Raw genomic sequence first — 21,342 nt, forward strand, 5'->3', positions numbered from 1 at the left:
ACACGCGGCTTACTTTCAATGCGATGCAAGCGCGCATGCGAGGGCATGTTACGGCATCCCGCGGTGGTTGCAATAACTATCCAACTCACAATGCTCAAGTCAGCCAATGGCTGTGGACTTTGTGTTTGTGGCGCGGTCATAGGGTTTATGAAAGCATCGCTTGTCGAGGGAAGAGAGAACGATTTCTTGCTGACTTTGAAAATGAATTGTAAATTCCAGGTCGCGTGCTGTGCTGTAATGTTTGGCTCGTGTGTTCTCGGGAGCCTCTACTACTGATCGGCGGCATTTTCTGACCATGCTGAAAAGGTGTCGCAGGGTCGCTCTAAAAAATGTCGCGCTTCCACAACCAATGGAGTCACACCTTAAGGAAGGGACTGATGGGGTCCTGAATTGTCGAGGCCCGTTTCAAAAAGTGCAGCTTGAGTAATTTCAGCATCCAGAATCGTTGGACCCAGCCAGACAGACCTCTGTCAAAATGTTCACATTTAAAGTCTCAACACTCACGGGAACAGCATAAATCTGGATAAGGCAGAAGGGTACAGGGGATGATGGAAGCTTGAAGAGATGAAAAATTCCTGAACACGGGGTGTCGCTCCAGCGAACGTTTTGACGCGTGGCTTTGTCTTCTGTTGTGGGTTTGAAGAAGACGAGGCCACTTGTCAAAATCTTGGCTTCAGCGAGACCCCTTGTTCAAGAATTTTTTCATCTTGGGCGCAGTGTAGTGGCCGAAGCGGTGCTTTTTTTTTGCAATTCATATGTTTGTACCAACCATACGTCAGCAAAAGAAAATGTGGAACTCACTCGGACTCAAGCTCGTTAAAATATTACCCAGCCAGACTCGCTCAGACTCGGGCTCACAGCTCGATCTGAGTCTGAGGGAATTGTGGCTATTTGGGCTTATCTGAAACGATTTGTAGCGCAGGAAACGCAGACGCACAATAAGACACAAGGTGACATACGAGTGCTAACTCCCAACAAGGGTTTATTGAACACCAAAGGTGTTTATAGTGTGCTTGTCATCGTCGCCCATGCGCGCACTACTTTCTAAGAAAGCACAGCTTTTTATTTCAGAGTTGTACAGATGGGGGCAGCCTGTGTCAGCACCCCATCTGTACACAACCAACGCTCGTATGCCATTACGAGCATATGCCATAACAAGTGCTTGTATGCATAAGCGCGCTCGTTAGCGCCCGTATGTCGTCTCGGGTCAATTTTGTGTCTACAAATCGTTTCTGTGTCTGAGGGAGTCGACTCACGAGTGAGATTGCTGACCTATGGTGCTGACTCACCCAAATCTTGTTTGATCTTGTGCATTGAACCTAGGCACAGATCAACTGCAGTTGATCCTTCTCTCCCCTTTGGCCCCGCCTCTTTGCTTTGGGGGCTTTAGATGCGGACCTGACATCGGCACAATTCACCGGGCTGTCCGTGAAGGTTTTCGAGACCTTCGGAGAGCAGTTCCAATTGAAGGATGACGACACGCCAATGGACGTGGATGCGTAAGTACCCTCCTCTGTGGTCCCCGTTTCGGTTGATCATGCGGGGTGTTCCAGGCGACACTTTCGAAATTGGTGAACGTACGTTTTCCCGAGCAAAACGGAAAATCCCTTCAAACGTACGATCAATGAAGCCATATTCTAAAAGAATTAATTGTTGGGCTAGTTCGTCGTGCATAACTGGCTGAGACATAGATAAAAAAAAACGACGAACATAAGAAGGAAGATGAAGACAAGCGCTACTCGCAACTGTGTATTAGCAGGGAAGGGTTTCACATATCATTTTGTCAAGCATGCACATAAAGGAATAAAGCAATGCAACACGTGTACATTGGAGTGTACAGCCGCGGCCACGCCTGTGTAGAGCGCGCGAGCAGTTGGTTTTTGCTGGTTTTTGTGTAGAGCGCGCTAGCAAAAACCGGTTGCTCGCGGACTCTACACAGATGTGGCCGCGGCTGTACATCACGTGTACAACATGAACACTTGTGAGTAGCACTTGTCTTAGTCTTCTTTCTTGTGTTCGTTTGTTTTTTGCGCTATTATGTCTCAGCAAGTCAATGAAGCCATGGCGCTCAAAACACAGAGACCAAGGAAGAGGATAGGACATAGTGCACGTCCTGACCTCTTCCTTCGTCCCTGTGTTTTCAGTGCTATGGCTTCATTGAATGTACTGAATCAAGTATAGTGGAACCCCGTTCATACATTTTTCAGCGGACTGGGGAAAAAAAAACATAACAGCTGGAAAAACGCAAGAGTGAGAAAACTCCGAAAGTGAATGAAAACAGGGCCGCTTTGACTTCGAGCAGTTTATTTCATCAAGGTGGGCCTAAGACATTAAACAATTGAGTATAGTAGACTGCCGATTCTTTCGCTTGCCGGAAAGTACCACGCGTTTTTCAATAACCTGAAAGGCTGCGTTGCTGTCAGTGTCGCTTTGATGTGTGACGTACCCGTGAAGAAGGTCCAGGGCTGCGATGGCTTCTCCAAAGCTTCGATCGGCTAACACCACTGCCAGCTCCCCAGAATCTTGTGGTTTGTTCTTGTCATCATGATCGCGGTCACCAGCTTCACTTGTGAACGAGTTCACAAGGATCTCTGCGATGCTCTGGCACTCCTACGTCACGACGGCCGCATCCACAGCGATGGGGTCGTCGTATGCCACTCCCGTGGCACCCAGCGCATTCATAGGCTCTTGCTCACAAGAAGCTGCTTCCGGTTCTTCAGCTTCGATGGCTGTCTCCACTTCGCCGTTCATACGGAAGCCACACCTCACGCAGTGCTGTACAGTGGACGCGTTCACTGCGGTCCAGGCTGAAGCAACATAGTGCATGGCGTATAGTACAGAAATTGTCGTAGGCTGCTGTCCGCGATCAGTACGCATGAGACAGCGCGTCATGATGCTCTTCCTGTATGAATGCTTCAGGCTTTTTATGACGCCAGGATCCAACGGCTGCAAGTGGCTTGTAGTATTCGGAGGGAAAAACACAGGCTTGACATTCCGTAGAAACGGCAGACCTCTCAGGTGGGCAGAACAATTGTCCAGAAAAAGGAGAACACTCCTGTACTGTGAACCCATCGTGTTATAGAAGTATCGAAGAAACTCTTCAAACAAAGCACAGGTCATCTGTGCATGACAGTTGTTTCTGTAGCGGCATGGCAGTAGGCAAGTGATCATCATGATGATCTGGAATCGGAACTGTGTGCAGTGCAACAAAAATGGATGTTCTAACACCATTAGAACAAATGTTATGGTATGTCCAACATTCACGAGTGAAATTCCAGCTTGAAATTGACTCACTCGCGAATCTTCAACATACCATAACTTTTGTTCAAATGGGTTTAGAACATCCATTTTTGTTGCACTGCACACAGTTCCGATTGTAGATTAATGTGATATGCTGATTTACTTTGTATTGCACTCAGTTTAGAAATAATCTTGCTCCCCAATAGGCACATGAAATATATTGTATTTTAAAAACTACACATTATACTAGAAAAGTAATTCGATATTTAAAATCAGCACACAAATATACATAAAGTTGTGAAGTTTCATCAAAATCTATCAAGAAATAAAGAAAAAATTTTAAGAGCAGTGTCCCCCCTTAAAGGGGCCCTGCAACGCTTTTCCAAGGAATCATCGAATGGCTTCACTAAGATAGCATATTGCCTTTATTGCCGCAAAAATTTTTTTAATCCGTGAAATACGAGCAGAGTTCCGGGATTTGTCATATGCTTCAAGCTCTTTCTCTCTCCTTTCGTACCAGCGAGAGCACTGAAAGCCACGCATGGGGGGGATGACAAGGGGGCAAGATGTGTCCATTCGTCAGCGTGCGTCATGACTTTGAGCTCTTTCTTTGCTTTTTTTCTTTGAACGCGCGGCTTACTTTCAGTGTGATCACGAGTGCGCGTGCAGGCACGTGGTGGTATCCCGCGGGGTCCACGGTAACTATGCAGCTCACAATGCTCAGAGCAGCCAGTGTCTGTGGACTTTGGGTTTATGGCTCGGTCATTTGGGTATATGGCATCATGTGTCGAGAGAAAAGGGACCGACTTCTAGCCGACTTTGAAAATTCATTGTGAATTCCAGGCCGCGTGCTGCACTCTAATGTTTGGCTCGTGTGTACTCCCGAGCCTCAACTACAGATCGGCAGCATTTTCTGCTCATGCTGAAAAAGTGTTGCAGGGCCCCTTTAATGAATTAAACACGCAGTCAACATCGTTGTCATTTTCGCCGTTGTCATCAGATGAATTGCAATCTGCGCTCTGAAGATTCACTTGGATGATTTGATGCACGTTTGAAAGCACAGGAAATTCTCGCATGAAGGGTGTGAACTCTGCTCAAACAGAATGCTTGCTGCCATCCGTAAGGGAAAAGAAAAATTCAAATAGGCGAGCTGGAAACAAAACCACTTATGCTACACTTAAACCTCATTATGACAAAAGTCGCATGAGACACGAAAAGAACTTCGTTATATACGAGAATTCGTTATAAACGTATATGCGAACCTCTGTGTGTATCACCAAGGCTATTCTTCATTTACTTCACTATAACAGATAATTCGTTATATCCGTGTTTGTTATATCGAGGTTTGTGTGTATCTACGTACAGAACTTAAGAATGTTCTTAGATGACCTTAGTTTGTCAAAAGCCATTCAGAAAGGTGCGTGCAAAATACTCGTGATGAGATCCTCTCGTCATAATCCAAAAACTGTCGATCGCCTGTGGCAAGCTGAGGTCGTCAAAAACCCTTAAAGGGTTAGAGGTCAAGCTCACTAAAACACTTTCCCGCAACCTAAAGAATACCATGATGTAACAATCATATGCATGGAGTACCTCACTTCTCTCTTTTATTCTGGCTAGCACTAACTTACACTTTCCCTGTAGAGCCCACAAATGCTGCCCACTTTTTGGGAAACTTCCTTATATTTGAGGATTTGCAGTATATTTTGGACAACAGGGAATAACTAGCTGAAATATTTAAAAAGTTTTAAATCCTGTAAGTCATGCTGGGAGGCCTGACTTAAATGCACCTGACGCACTTGTGTTCACCGTTGCCAGCCCTAGGGAAATCATTCTATATTTGGGGACATTGAGTGTTTGGGAAATGTTGAACTGGGTGCAAATTTAGGGAATAGAGGTGTTGTCTGAGTAGTGGAAGCAAAAGTAAGATCTAAAAGAAAAATTGCAGCCTTTTAAAAGCGAGACTTGAAAGACTGGCCTAAATGCATCTTGCACACTGATTGCAGTTGCGAACCAACGGGAAATATTTCCATATTTGGGGATTTGAGTTTTGAAGAAAGATCAAACTTCCAAATTTATGGAAATGCAGACAATCTTGAAGTTAAACCAGCGGCATCTTTTAGCAGTGCTCAACCACTTCCGCCACTTTATGAGAAATTTTTTGGTTTAAGGATTTTCACTCACTGGAGGAAAACGGATAGATTGGGTCCAAATCTGAGGAACTTTTTGAAATTTTACACTACGCTTCCCCAGCCCCTGCTGGTGTTGCAAAAACTGGAATGGCTGCAGAAATTATACTTTCCGTTATCTGTACATATATTTTGAGCCATGAAGCACGAATTAGCTGATACTGTGAAAACACATTAAATGTGCTGATGGTACTATATTGAATTATATTTCTTCACTTTTTTTTCGTTAGTTAGGTTTACACACTACTGAATTTATAATTGAGAGCATGCCAACTTTTACTGCAACATCATTTAAGCCTAAGCATAGTGACCAAACATTTCATAGATGTTAGCATAAACTTAGAAATAAATAATTGGGTAAAATGACAATTCTTCGTGGAACTTTCCACAGAAATGTGCCATTCTCGTCTGAGACATTGTGGCAGCTAAACCCCATGTTTCCTGGAAATGTCTCATGTAGATTTTTATTTATGACTTAGCGGGACCTTGACCCTGGAGGTTCATGGCACTGGTTGCCAGTGACAGCAGATAAGCTCCCCAGGGGTATATTACATATACTTCTGGGCCGCTTGTCTTGCTTGCATTGGTTTGCTGCTTTGTGTCTCAGTACTCTACTGTTTTAAACTCTGATGCATTCGTGTACCAGTGTTTTACCACATTCTTTTTGTATGTTGCCACCTTGTGCAGTTTGCTTATTGACAATGCACGTCTGTTCTTTCTCTCCTTTCACACTCTCCATGCCATCCCCGTCTTGGAAAATCAGGGGCGACTCTATCTTGGGTCCATCGTCGTGCCTGGAGTCCGACGCTCCGTATCTGTCGGAGTCGCATCACCCCGAAGTGATACTGCTACCGAGGACACCGGATCCGTCGGAGATGGCCGACGACTCTGAGCTCAAGTTTGGCGGCGCGATGAGCAACGGGGACAGCAGCCAACCGTTCGACGACCACGTCTTCAACGGCGAGAACCGCGCGGGTTCTTCGGAACACTCGACTACGGACGCGAACTGTCCGGCTCCGTTGATGCAGATCAAGAAGGAACCGGAGGACCCTCCGCCAGAGTTGAAGCAGGATTACTGGGCGGAGCCGGGTGGCAGCGAGGAAGAACGCAGCGCGACATCGTGGGACGCTCGCCCTCACGCGCGGACCGACTACATGGACAGCCAGATCAACGGGACCACGTTCATGGGTTCAATCGCGAAGATGTGCGATGCCGTGCAGAAGGCAGCGAGCGAGGTGGTGACGCTGAAGCGTCGGGAGCACAAGATGAAGATGTCTGTGCTGAGGGCGAAGATGGAGTATTACGAGACAAAACGGAGGAAGCTCCAACAACAGTCCGAGGAAGGGGGCGGTGCGGCGTGACTGGGTTTTACGGAGTCTGTACTCTGAAGCTTGTGGTAGCGTAGGCTGGAAACTCTGCAGTGAAGGGAAGGCTGTGGAAACTGTATTTAAACTTCTCTTCTCACAAATGAATTTGTTCATGCAAATATACAAGCTTCTAAAAGGTCCAATGTAAGTTGCCTCCCTGCACAGAATGTTGTACGAGTGGGTTATATGTGGCATCTAAACTGCTGACTGTTCACACTTGGGATTCACGTAGAGATGGTATTTTGAGGTGCGTTGTTCTTGAAGTTGTTGTTGGGGGTGTGGTGCGCTTTGTGTATCATTTGGAGCAAGCCACATCTGCTTGTCACCTGCAGTATAGAACTATCCCGAAAAAAAAATTAAAATAATTGTACAGCGGCACCACATATAACTGTTGTGACGAGACTCAATGCACAGCGTTTTGCTGTGATACTCGCAGATGGCAGCGTTGTTTGACTACCAAAAAGAAAGAGCTTTCTTGCATCCAGCGGCACCTACGTGTATTCTCTATAGAACAGTCAAATGCTGCATCCAAGCATGCAGATAAAACAAAATGCACTGTGAAATGCTGTCTCACATAGAATTGTAATACAAATATTTTACGAAAGGGCAGTTCATGGCTAAATATTTGATTGTGTGGTATTAAACTTGTTTCTGTGTAAAACTTTAAATGCCTCTTTTGGGGTGGTCTGCAGGGGAACTGCAGTGTAACCTGCAGTGTAACCTTTTTTCTATGGGAACGCTGTTTAGCATGGGCATCTGTTTGACTGACACCGTTGCTTCAGTATTGGAAAACGATCATTTTATAGATTAACACGAAGTAATTTTAGCGATTGCCTGACATCTAATGAAATGCTTTGTTTTTATATCATGCACAATTCTTTCACATGGCAACGGCTTTTTGGTAATTGTGTTTTTAGCTTTGCTTGTCGGGGCAAACTAGGGATCGGACCTATGCACTTTTATGGTGCCGGTCGTTGGCGAATTTTCTGTTCTTTTAGAAAATGAGAAACGTGCCTAGTTTTACCACAGCACGTTAACAGTTGTGTTGCGTTGCTTGTTAACAGTTGTGTTGGCTTTCTCATTGGAACACGTGGCTCGTGCCTCTGCTCTGTCATTGTGACAAACTTGCTCCAAGAAGGGCACTGAAAGTTTGCTCTGACTCCATCGTTGAAATTTAACATTACTTTTAATAATGTCGGTTCCTTGCATTCCGTGAGTGTCTTGTTTCTTGCTGTTTACATCTCATCAATAATGGATTGCCTGTGATCAAATTAATTCATGCCCTATAGTTTGTTACATTATATCCAGTAAATAACATCCCATCAGCATTTTAAAGTGCAGTGCTTGTCTTTCATTCCTTTCAAATGACAAGAAATAAACCGCCAGGAGACGTTGAAATTTCCCGTCGAAAATCGAGCTTTTAAGAAAAGCTTTTACTGCACTTCGATGTTCGAAAGTGTTACGTGCAGTTTTACCACAGCCTTCTCGTCACTGCCAGCCTGGCAAAAATCACCACAAAGTTTTGCATTTCTCGTAATTACCATGCACCTAATCAAACCTAGCGACCTTCCTCTTTTGATGACCATTTCTGTTTTTCCTCTGTGACATCATTGCTAGTGTGCTTTTTTAAAAAAAATGTCATGCCTCCCTTCTTTACCTTTGGTAGTTGGTGCGTTGCATGTCGGGGTGAATTCACATTCGCAAGGGCCAGACATTGTGCAACTGTTTTTGTTGGTTGCATGAGAAAGTGATTGTTTCAGTCCTGTTCTACAATCGCAGTCGTGAAAGGCCATTGACCTGTTCTGCATTGTTCATTGATGATGATGCTTAGAACCATGTGAACTGTGTCACAGCTGCTTGTGTTGCATCCAGCTTTTAATGAGTACAGCCACTCTTTCTTTAAGAGAGTCCATAGAAATTGTGTCCTGATTTGATTCGGTAATTTGTCAAGTGTCAGAGTCATGCCAAAAACAAGGACTGTCGCAAAACGGGTGACAACTGCCAGTGAAAGGTTATTGGCTGACAAACAAATGTTCTCTTTTAAATCAGTTTGTCAAAGTGGAGTTCATTCACAAAAAAACAAAATGCATTCACTTTTAAAGCACTCATTTATTTTATTTTTGAACGTCTGACAGCTCATCTAGTTGTGATCATTTTCTTATTGTCCTCACTAACTACAGTTGGCATGTGTCCTGTCAAGTGTTCTTTTTTCTTTTTATCATTGTTTTTTTATTTCATTTGCAGCATTCTTTATCAAACATGTCTGCAGAATACCATATACACTCGACTAAGGGCCACACTCGTGTAAGGGCCAACTCCCCCCAACTTGGCAGTTCATATTCTGAAAAAAAAAAAATAAATAAATAAATAAAATAAAAAATCTCGCCAGCACACGGCAGCGTCGTCGCACCTCACTTATGGCGGATTTTTTAGGAGCCATGAGATGGCAATAGCTGTCCTGCGGCATCTGTTAGCTTCGGGCGCACTGCACTATCTGGGAGATCCTGTCGCTTTTCTTGTGGGCGCCATTGATCCTTTGTGCCGCCGTTCATTTTGACGACTGCCTATAGCGCAACCGCTTGCGATATCCCATCATTAGGTATGTATGGCACGATTAAATAGCGATTAAATGGCACGATCGAAAATTGAACAAAAATTTCACACTTCCATGGAAGGACCGCACCCCGTCAAAGTTGCAGAAAAAAAAAGTGTATCCCTTACACGAGTGTATACGGTATTCTAGGTTGTTTCTTCCCACAAAGGCACGTGTTTTTGTTGAAGGTTCTAATGGAGCTGATTCTTTGTAGTACACTCCGGTTCAGGCACACCCTGCCACTATCAAAACACAACAGTGATCCGACAGTGCAAATTTTTAGTTGCGAACAAGGCTCGTCAGGACAGTGACTTCGAGAAAATTGTGTGTGTCTGTGCGTAAACCACGCGAACGTCGCTAGTTGCTTGTTGCACTCGGTCGTACGATCATCTGTCATTTGCCATTGTGAATGAACCTCTGTGATTGTTAATGCGCAGTGCGGAATTTTTCGCGTCACGTGCGCAAACGTGTGTGCGAGCAGTGCCAACATTGTGAATTTGTAGTCTTGTTTCTGAACTTGTGGCACGTCTTTTTTTCTTTCTCCTAAACACACTGCACTTGATTGTTCCTCGTATCAGTGCGAAATAAGCACCTAATGGCTACTACTTTGTGAAAGACTGATTCCCATTTCCGTGCACTAAATGATGCCTCACTGAGCCCTCATTCGGCATCATCATTTTGAATTACTTGGTCACAGGTTTTTCAGACTCGCACGCTTTTGTTGAGGTTGAATGTTGCGAGTGTGTCGTTTCACCATTGTTTCCACAATTTCTTTGCGGGGAGGAATTGGCAGTTGAATAGGTGTCACTGTATGCTTGAGCCCTTAGGAATCATCGCTAGTTCCTAGTTTTCTAGTGGATATCTATTTCCAAATGGCGAACGGTTTTATACGCTAGGGTGGGCACGGTTTGTGCAGTTCATCGGCCGACGTTAGTACTATGGCACTTATTATAACGCGCTGTCCACACGTGAGCTCTGCTACGCTTTTTAGTGCATAAAAATGTGGACCTATGGCATGCAGCGACACATGGCTTGCTCATCAAATGAGCTTTGTTGTTTATTGCTGGACCTGCACTTGTTTGAACGCCCGTAGTGTGTAATACCACTCTGAACAGCCACTTCTTGGTTGTAGAGAATTTGCCACCATCTCCCTGTTTTTCATTTAAGCCAGTAGCGAAAGCTGGATGTGTATGTCTTGTAATGTTGTGCATGCAATTACCTACATTCTTTGTCACGTAAGGAACCTCTTTGTTAGAAATTGTGCATGCTTATGTAGCTCTTGTTTTTAGTTCGCTCTTAAAGAAGGGCCATATTTGGGATGTTATCCTATCGCAACAGTAATTGTCACTACACTTTGCATGTTTCCTTGCATTATCGTCGCATGCCTAGTACTTGCAAGTCACGAACGTGTGTGCCATGAGCACAACAAAGTGTTCTTGATAAACAAGTAGCAAGTGCAGAGTTTTTGAGGAACCTCTTGATGATGATAGTTATTCTCTGACAATAACACACCCCAAATACGTTCTCATATTTTTTCCATAGAGCGTGCTGCTTTGCAGTGTACACATGAGAGTTTCCACACTTACGGCTTGACTTCAGTGTTGCCGACGCTGCGATGCACAAAGGGCGGCAACTAGTGAAACATTGTACATGATATCCGTCATGGCTAGTTGCTCCTTTCAGATTTCATAAAAAGAAAAATTTTTTTTGTACTGCTAGCACTCGTTTACCAATTTTTCTTTTCTTCATTGTATACCAGTTTTAGCCCTTGTCTGTTACAACGAGCCTCTGCGGTCTTTTATTTTTGCTCACCATCTTTGTTTATTGTTTCTGTTCCCAGCTGTGTAAGCACCTGTTTTGTGTGCGTGGAAATTGCAAGTGTTCCTATCTCTGTTTGATGCTGAGGCCTCGGGGTCAGTCTGACTCAATCATGATTGTGGCCTTGGGTCAGTCTGACCGGATGATGGTTGAGGCCTCGGGTCACTGACCCAATCATAGTTGAGACCTCGGGTCAGTCTGACCCAATGATGCTCGAGGCCTACAGTCAGTTTGTGCTGATTGATGATGGTTGAGGCCTTGGGTCTCACTCGTATTGTTTGACTCGGGTCTCAACTAACGTGTTTCGAGCTGTGGCCTCCATTTTGAGGTCTTCTGCTTCCAAGCTGCTCCGTATTGAGGAACAAAGCCATCATAATTAGGTGAGGCTAAAAGTCTGAGAGAGTTGTTTAAAATGGTTTACTGTAGACGTACAGGTGTTTTGAGGCCCTTGGCTAGAGTCACTATGCAAAGTTAATGTAGTGTATTAACTGCCCATCCTTCTTTTCCTCTTGATATAACACGACATCAAGTTCATATATGTTTGTTCCTATGCACCTCCTCTTTCTGTATTTTTTACATACACCTTCCCGACTGCTTCACACAATTTGTTTTGCAGCACTTTCTCATACTGAATGCTCATAAAAAACTAAGGTTCAGTGGTGGTCCAACTGTGCTATTTGCACCATTTTCTTACAATCTTCTCTCTGTGCGCTTAACTGCTCCCATTCAAGTGCATCTTGCGCCAACTGCGCTAAAGTTCCCTATTCCGCCTGCTTGCATGGCAGTGGAGAGTTTCTGATTCAAAATATTCTTGGTCTGGCACCAAGCAGCTCTTCCATATTGCCGCAGATGTTCTCCTGTCTTGCTCCGTTCACCGATGCACTCTTTTTTTATTATATTGAGCCTAACCAATGTATTGGCTGCGCCATGCGTGCGTTTAACCTGTAGCGTGTTGTTGACAGTTACGCGTTTTCTTTTTGTCTGAAAGCCCATCTCTATAGATGAGGAACTGGCGATAATATATAGACAGGTGCGTTTATTTCGCTAATCACTATGCGTATTGTTATGTGGCCCTGTTGGCCACGCCTGTACTGCTCCAAATGATCCCAAACTCCATTTTGTTTGCTCCAAGCCTGCGCCGAAACACAGTTCCTTTTGCTCCAAGTCTGCTCCAAAGCTACCCTTTTCCCGCTCCAAAAGTTGCTCCAAATCCTACACTGGCTGGACCACCACTGAAGGTTGGTTTGGAGTGTTCATTTCAGTGATGAACAACTTTGAATACAGTGGTGTTCAATGACTAGCAAGGTCTCTTGGTTGTAAGCGATATGTTCCTGATTTGGATACTTGGAGCAGTGTGAATGTTCTCATGCGTCTACAGTCGAGGTCAAAGGTGTACGAACAGGGTTATTTGAGAAAGAGCTAAATAGTCTCGTTGCCTCGACATACAGCTTGGCAACGAAATCGCAAATCGCTTAGTGTTGCAAGAATTTGCCGTCCATGGTGACGTAGCTCTTGTGAAATCTGTTTTCTCAGATTCCATATTTTGTAAACTTTGACGCTGGCTGCAAGAACCCTTGAAGCACAGCATTGGTGATTTATCCAGCAACTCATGGTTTCTTCGTTTGTTTAATTGTCACTGTAATTGCAAACAGATTTTCGAGGTATCGTATCTTGGATCTGGATGGAGGGCATCGTCAAATTGTGATGTTGGTATCTTGTTGAGTGGCCTGTTTTACAAGCTTTGTTAAAGTCCACATTTTCTGTGTCAACAACCAGTGATTTCAGAAATGACGGTCTAGTATCAAATCGTCGGTGCGATTGCTTGTGAAACAGAGCCGGTAAATGTAATGTCTTTACACAAAGTTTTCTTGTTAAGTTTTTTTTTTATTGTAACCTTTGGCTCCATATCTGACGGGGATAGCCTGCCGCACAACCTTGTAATGAAATTTTTTTTGTTGTACCTTGAAAGTGCTTCATCGTAAGATAATTAACTACCTCATCAAAACGCTTACTTAAAATGTTAAGAGGTGCTGGTTGCTCTGCTCTAAAAAGAACTGTCAAAAACATTTTTTTAGCATTAAAAAAAGGCACGTGTTGCCTTACCATTTTTTAGTGCTTGGAGCTGCAAGCATGTTTGTTGGATGTGTCTGGTTTGTTTTTATGGCTGTGAACTAAAAGAAATATTGACTCACCATGCACATGTTACACATTGATCGCATGTAAAAAAATGTGGACAAATTCTGAACACCCCTTCTGTATTCTTTTTTTTTATTCTTTACTCATCACATTTCTCATCTTACTTGTCCTTTTGTTAGTGTAGTATTTGTGTTTCCAAATGTGTGTAGCATTTTTTTTTTTTTTTTAATGGTGCCTTTGAACATTGCTGCTATGATGTGGGCATTGCCTTCTTGTTTATATCTACACATTAAAAAACGTCATTATCACTCGAGTCTTGTGTGATGTGGTCTTATTATTTATACAATGAAGTGACTGCACGTTTGTCGCTGTGTCTTTGTGAGAAGATGCAAGCCCCCTAGCAACACACATTGTTACCATAACATTGCGGCAACGTTGCATGAACCCTTTGAAAAGCTATGTACACAATTGTGTACACCACTTGTTTTTGCTATTTGTATCAACCAGGGGCTAAAAAAGAGCGAGATATATAGAGCTTTGGATGAATTAACCTTCTGCATAATAAATTTGTCTTCATTTAACTTCTTTTTGCAGTGTACTGTTACATATAATTGCTTAGCTGAAGGCACTACGTTGTTTGACGAGTCGTTCGACGTGCTGCTTCCTGCGAGCCATGTGAAAAGTATAATTTTTTGCTCAAAATGGACATGACCAAAAATGAACTTGTACTGTATTCTAGCCCGAGATTTCATTCTATTTATGCCAAAACAGAGCGTCAATGACTTCAGGACAAATAGATATTTAATTTCAACTTAATTAGGATTAGTTACTATAATACACACAAATTAACATATTATGACAATATTTTTGTTGCAATAGAATATCGAGTGCCTTGAAATAATGTTGTATCGATTTGTCACATTTACAGACAGTTCTTCATAGGTGGCGTCTGAAAGCATTAGCAATTGGTGCTACTAGGGACAAGGCTATGCTTTGAAGGTATTGCAAGAACTTGTGGCACTTTATGCACTAGCACTTGGTATCAGGACCCCATATATTCTTGTCTGTTTGCCCCACTGTGACATTTATATGTATATGTATTCAATCATTCATTAGTTACCTGAATTGCCCCAAAGGGCATTACAACAGGGAGGCTACATACTTTAGTAGGCACATGAACAAATTATTTCAATGTGTGGAAAAAACATAACTTGTGATGTAGACAAGGCTTGGTGGTAAACTGTTCCAGTCTCAAAATGCTAACAAAGAAACAACGCGAGGCGTCACCTCCGGAACAAAAATCTCCGACCTTCATGCAGTGGTCCAATTGCTTTGATATATAGCGTGGTGCCTGGATATAGTGTTCACGGTTTATGCTCGTTTTAGAATAACAGATGTCATGGAAAAAAATTTTAATCTGCTAGGCCTTCTATGATTGCTCAACTTCCATCATTTAGGCTTGTGTTGAAGCTAGACTTTATTTGCAAACCTTCTTAGGTTCTTCCTAAGGAATCGAACTCCGGACACTTTTGTCCTTGAACAACACAGCAGCCGGTCATACTAAACATTAGCCCACTGTCGCATGCCTGGTTATTGCATGCCAGCACCAGGTATACTTCCTTAACTTGTGCTCTTCATAGAGGTGGCGCTGTCGCGCAGTTCCATATCGTAAAGGGCGCAGTAGCAGAACTTGCGATCGCTGTTGCATTGCGAAGAGTCGCACATTCCGAGCATAAACGTTGCGCATGATCCTTGGTGGAGCGTCATGTCGTTGTCGACTTGATTCTGGCAATAGTGGTGCTGGCAGAATAGGGCCACGAAATGGCACAGTGTAGGTTACTGGTCCTTGATAGCCACCCCGTGACACTGGCAAAATGGCGATACTTATGCAATGCCAGGCAGAACCTTTCCTTTTCATTCAAATTTTAGCAGTGGTATGACATCAAGAGAAAGGTATATGACAGCTGCATCTTACTGGTACTTGCCTTTGGAGCAGAAACCTGAAGGATTACGAGGAGGGTTCAACTTAAATTGAGGACAATGCAGTCAGCCATTGAAAGGAAAACGATAGCTATAACCTTAAGGGACAAAAAAAAAAGCAGATTGCGTCGGGGAACAAATGGGTGTTTAGGAAATCAAGAAGAAATGGGTGTGGGCAAGGCATGTAGTGCGTAGGCAAGATAACCGCTGGTCATTAACAGAGACTGGATTCTGAGAGAAGGCAAGCATGCAAGGAGGAGGGAGAATGTTAGGCGGGCAGACGAGATTACGAGAAGTTTGCGGGGATAACATGACCGCAGCAAGCACAGCGCTGGGTTGATTGGCAAAACATGGGGGAGGCCTTTGCCCTGTAGTGCGCATAGTCAGGCTGATGGTGACATCATACTTGACATTTCTGCTTGGGTCACGTCACTCTCCTACGTGTGACAGCAATTGGAAGTTCCACTACAGCGCTTTTTAGGGTACGGAAGCACAGGACACCACCATCTTGGAGCTGTGCAGTGAAGTAAACTACGTCGTCAGTAACAAGCATGGACAGCGCTGTGATATCATCTCGGCCTGTACTTCCTTAGAAGAAAAGAGTGCTTCTGTTGGCAATCAGTGGTTCTTCTTCCGTGTTTACCTGCCCATGCCTTTAGCACCCTTTTTGTCTGTGGATTCACTCTAACGAACTCATCTTGACGCTCTCTTAAACTACACTTCTTCTTCCACAGCAGTGGTAGGCAGAGGGGGCAAGCTGGTCTGAGCAGGCCTTGGTGGGGTGTTGGCCACTGGTACAGGCGACGAGGTGTTGCAGGGCGTTTTCATGCCCTAAGGAGCGCAGCAGCGGAACTTGCAGTCGCCGTAACATGCAAAATTGAGTATCCTGAGCAGAAGCGTCACGTATGGCATCATTGGTAGAGTGGCACGTAGGTAGCTGTCGACTCTGGTTCTGGTGGTAGTGATGCTGGCAAAGTACATAGTGAGAACCGTTAAGCAGCGTGGTGTATGTTACTGTCCCCCCAGTAACATTGGCTAACAACTACTGACACGAGCGACATAGTGATATTTATGCAATGCCAAGCGGAGTCTTTCATTAAAATTTTAGTGGTGGTATGACATCATACGTGACATTTGTGCTCAAGTTACTAGTGACCTGTGCAGAAAAGAATGGTCAAGTTAGCCATTCAAGTTCAAAATGTGAAACATGATGAAGGCAAAAAAAGGCAGTCGATGCAAGGAAAATGCTGACCATCAATTAAAAATTTATTGTGAAAAAAATTTTTTTTAAGTGTGAAGTGAAAATCTACATATATAGACAGCTTGTGAAAAAAGAAAAAAGAAAGCTTCACCCATGTCAGAATGTTAAGTACGCTTGTCATTGCTTACACTCTCAAAAGAAAGGGTGTATTTGGAGTGTATTTTTGTCGTACAACAACAAGCATCCTCTATATCACGTGCCTTTCCTTGTGTTATTGGTGTGCGCCCAGTACTTCCAAGTCATGAACAGCATGTGCGCTGTCAACGTTGCATGGCATTCTTGATGGGAAAGTGGTGAGTGCTGAGTTTTAAAGAAAGTAAACACAAGCAAGCCAGATGACTGCATTGCAGAACAAAGACTCCCCAAAGGGTGTAAACTGTTCTTAGGGTGTAGTTGGTAAGTGTTATGGCTCCTGCAAAGAAATGTTTTCTAGGAAAATACACCTTGGACATGTATGTTGACACACTTGTATGTGGGCAAGCTTTCCATTCTGGAAATATTACTCTGATGTTAAAGATACCTGCAATATTAAAGGGGTACTGACACAAAATTTCGCGGCCGAGATAGCCTGCTGGATCGATTTCCGTGTACGTGCGTGTACCATCTGCGAAATATCGACAGCGAATAAAGCTTGGAAGGTATTTTATATGAGTATTGAAGTTCGCATGTGCGATCCAGCATTATGGGGCGCACCTATTGCATTGACACCCTTGGAGGTGACCCGAGATGACTCCCCTACTTCCCCTACGTAACCGTTGTAGCCGGTACAACAAGTTGTGATGACGTCGTAGCCGCCATTTTTGTTTTGACGCGCTCACCGCTGCGCTGTTGGTGTCTCAAGGAAATCGTCGCCAACAGACGACGATGAGGAGGACGACGATAACAAGGACGATGATGGCGACGACATCGCGCAGCACGTGCGGCAAGCGTGCGAATGCGAGGAGACGACGCGAACAGCGCGGAAGTGCGTCACACTTCTGTGTGCTGATGTGATCGAGCGCTGCGGCCGCTAGGTGGTGATAGTTGCACCCGGAGGCTTGTCGTTTTTGAAACCGAAACTGACACTGGTCGGTAATGAGGAGCCTGTAATTAATTATCTGTCGTGCGCTGCAGCAAACGATGTGCCGTGTTACGACTAACAGGCCCCCAGCAACACATTGCAGCAAAAAAACGCGAGGCCAAAATTTTTGTGTCAGTACCCCTTTAATATGCCACGTTTCACAGCAAGTTCTCAAATAATTTGGCCTTTTTCAGTGACACATCATCCTGCTAGTTCGGATGTTGGAACTACTGCCTTTGAACTTTTTACATTGTAGCTGCAATGCCAAGACCAGGATAAATTTTTCTTTTGCTAAATCTTTCTGAAAGATCTGTATGGGTTTTCTTTATGGCTTGTTGATTCTCTCAGTTGGATCACAATCATTCCTTCTTTTTCTATGTGTAGATATGCATCTGAAATGTGTCTTCATTTGACAGATTTTTATTTCTTTTTGTACTGATACAGTTACTTTAATTGAGACTGTCCCCATAAGAACTCTTGCACAACAACAGATTGTCTTTTTAACTATTGGTTTAGGTTAGGTGGGGTCAGTTAACACCTTGATCTAAACGTTAAGCAATTGCTGAGCCAACACTTTATTCTAAAATCTAAAATAAAGTTCTGTGCCGATGACATTAAGCAGTGATGGTTTTGCATGAGATAGAGGAGGCTGATGAGACCTTCAAAGTCTGCAAACGTTAACTTCAGCTTAATATGACCAGGACAAGCTTATCGACAGCTAGGAAGCTTTTTTTTCCAAGAAGTGTGTACAAATTTCCTTTCTAATGTTACGCTACGAATGTGTGGATGACAGTTCTCCCCTTTCATAGTCCATTCTGTACATTGCAAGCTTGCACAGAATTAATTTGACGCATTCAGTGTAAAACAAAGTATCGAAGAACGAGTAGAAGTTCTTCGACTGTTCAAGCTTAAAGAGCGCTTACAAGTGCAGTTATGGTACTAAAAACAAGAATTGTCGAAGAAAATGAAAAACACTGACGGGAATACAGAAACCTCGGTTAAGACGTGCACCCATCTTGCTGTGATACATGCCCAAGTATCCCGAGCTCCCGGTGTAACTCTGCAAACATGTATATTGCCACACGCTCCTTTCTTTGTATCGACGACGAAAGCCAACTGCTGCCTTCGTCGACATCACGACCCCGTGACAATATGTTGTCTCAAACACCAGATCCTGAGTTTCTGGAGCTCTTAACTTATCTCCACCTAAAAGATAGTATTTATGTTGTCTCAGACACAGATCAAAAGTAAGTTATATGTGCTCATGCTAACATTGATCATTACTATTCTCTGTCCAGAATCTTACATGCCGCCTTTTCAATGGAAAGTTGAGCTAGTTGATAGGAATCTATCGCAGAAAAGGTTAGCCTTGCTGACACAGACACAAGAGAACGAGTAAAACAACAAGGCGGGCTGGTTGGTTTTCGTTCATTGTTGAAATGGCACTAAGGAGACATTCAATTGAACAAGTAGCACAAAAGACAAACTCACCCAAATTTCAGTCCTACTATGTGGACACTACGCAGATCAAGAAACCAAGAAACAGTAGATGAAAACGTAGTTTGAGCTCAATGACCTGTCTTTCTGTTTTTTGGTTTCGTGGTCTGTGTAGTGTCTACTTAGCGCAGTGTCAGTGATGAACACAGGAGAAGATAAACGAACAACATAGACACCAGTAGGCATTGATCGTGGAGGAAGGCACGTAGTGTTGTGCAAGTAGGCACAACATAAGTTTTGCCCATTTCTCTTTTCTTGCAGCCTGACCTTTCCTACGATAAACCTGACCCAACCAAGTGTTATTATCGTGGTAATGAAGTCAGCTGACACATCAGACATAATGTATTGATTTGTGCTTACAAACAGGTCGCGGAAGGACCCACTCCTCTACCTGGTCCAGATGCCAGCAGTCGAGGCACTCCACAAGTCATTTGACCAGCTGGACCTATATCCCGAGTCGTCTTCACGGTACGACGTGATTCGAGTGAGTTGCTCATGTGTGTTAGGATTAGTAAAGTGTTGCAAAAGATATGGACAAGAGGAAGAGCTTTTTGCACACACGGGGGCGGACTAGCAACTTGTTAGTCGTGTAGCAAAAGTTCATCCAGTTCCGCGCTGCGAAAACCGTTCAACATCAAAGCTATAAGCACGTGAGTGTGTGTGATTAACTAGCGAGGTCACGTTCATCATCATCATTATTATCATCATTCATGAGCACCCCTAGTGGTGAGCTGGGGAACCTGCTCCTGCGTGACACCAGACAGACATGCAGACAGAGCAGGTTCGACTTAGAACAGCTCTGCTGTTAAAATTAACTGCTACGTGCCTGTTGTTGTACTGTCAAGTCACTGATGACTTTTGGTGATGCAGTGAATACAAGAATGCCATTGAATTCTATTTAGTGCAAATTCTTTAAGCTCAGTGACACGTTTCTCTGTGACCTGGGGAATACCATCAAACTGTCTTGTGCCTCGGCGACCTAGATTTTCTTTCTTGCCTTCCTCTTTGGTTAGCATTAAGTTTTGTTCCATTCAACTGGTAACCTTCCTGACTTGAAATAAGAGTTTTATTTTCAGGACCTTAGCTCTGAACGCACATTTAGGATTGATGTCTCTTATGACCGTTTGATTCATTCGTGTGGCAGTCTGTGTGGAATTCACAGGCCATACGCCAACATACCCGCCGCGGTGGTCTAGTGGGTATGGTGCTCAACCACTGACCCGAAGGTTGCAGGATCAAATCCCGGCCGCAGCGGCCGCATTTCGATGGAGCCAAAATGCCAGAGGCCTGTGTACATATATCTAGGTGCACATTAAAGAACCCCAGGTGGTCAAAACTTCCAGAGTCCTCCATCACGGTGTCCCTCATAATCATATCGTGGTTCTGGGGCCTAACAGCCTCAGCAGTTACTATGTATTTTTATTATTGTACACCATCATGACAGCTGAAAAGAACCTGGCTTTTACTGTGCTCTTTGTTGAGTGCTTTGTGGGTAAGCTTCACAACTTAAGACTTTATCGTGCAGAAGTTTTTGGTGAATCCAACCTGGGACGCGACGTGGGACGGCTTTGCCAAAGTGGCCAACTACGTCACCGGCACCGCCTCGGGTTTGCCAGGTGACGAGTACCGGCTTGGTTATGGATATTTTGAGGAGCAGCAGCCCGACAGCCTGACTGGTCTTGAGATCAGTGCCCACAGCGAGGAGCCCGGCTTCGAGGTGGTCATCAGGGTGAGTCTTACTTATAGACGTTGTCTTTATTGATATATTATTTTCCAAGCATTAGAAGCCTCATTAAAGGGACACTAAAGAGAAGAACGATTTCTTTCATATTACTGCGTTACTCTTTCACAATACCAAAATCGCCACACCTGCCGCGAGAAGGCGTTTGGTAAGTGAGAAAACGAGCAAAAAGAAAATGTGCGTGCCACCTTGAAATTCCCGCACCTATCACTGTGATGTCATAGATTTTGACGGCGCTTACTAGGGCCTACGTAGTTCGTAAGTGGTAAAAATGAAGTACATTGACCTCTGAGGGGGCCGTAGACCTAACACACCAAGTTTCAGGAAATTTCGTTGAGCCAATGTCACTAAAATACGACAAATACACTTTGAAATCCGTATTGTCATGCATGGAGATTACGGCACGAAATTTGAAAATGGAACTTTGACCTTTACCTTCTGCTCTATTATAAACTTATTATGG

The 21,342-nt window shown here is 43.9% G+C and overlaps 1 protein-coding gene across 2 annotated transcripts in view; it reads left to right on the forward strand.

The window, feature by feature from the left end:
* The window catches only part of LOC119401848 (TBC1 domain family member 15), a 66,161-nt gene that overhangs the window by 22,969 nt on the left and 21,850 nt on the right, over positions 1-21,342 (forward strand). For both annotated transcript variants that reach the window (XM_049418405.1, XM_049418404.1), the window contains exons 5-6: positions 19,505-19,622; positions 20,664-20,867. In XM_049418405.1, the coding sequence (XP_049274362.1) occupies positions 19,505-19,622; positions 20,664-20,867 (322 nt within the window). The remainder of the gene's footprint in view (positions 1-19,504; positions 19,623-20,663; positions 20,868-21,342) is intronic.

This window comes from Rhipicephalus sanguineus, chromosome 8, assembly GCF_013339695.2.
Source record: "Rhipicephalus sanguineus isolate Rsan-2018 chromosome 8, BIME_Rsan_1.4, whole genome shotgun sequence".
In the NCBI taxonomy this organism is placed as follows: domain Eukaryota; kingdom Metazoa; phylum Arthropoda; class Arachnida; order Ixodida; family Ixodidae; genus Rhipicephalus; species Rhipicephalus sanguineus.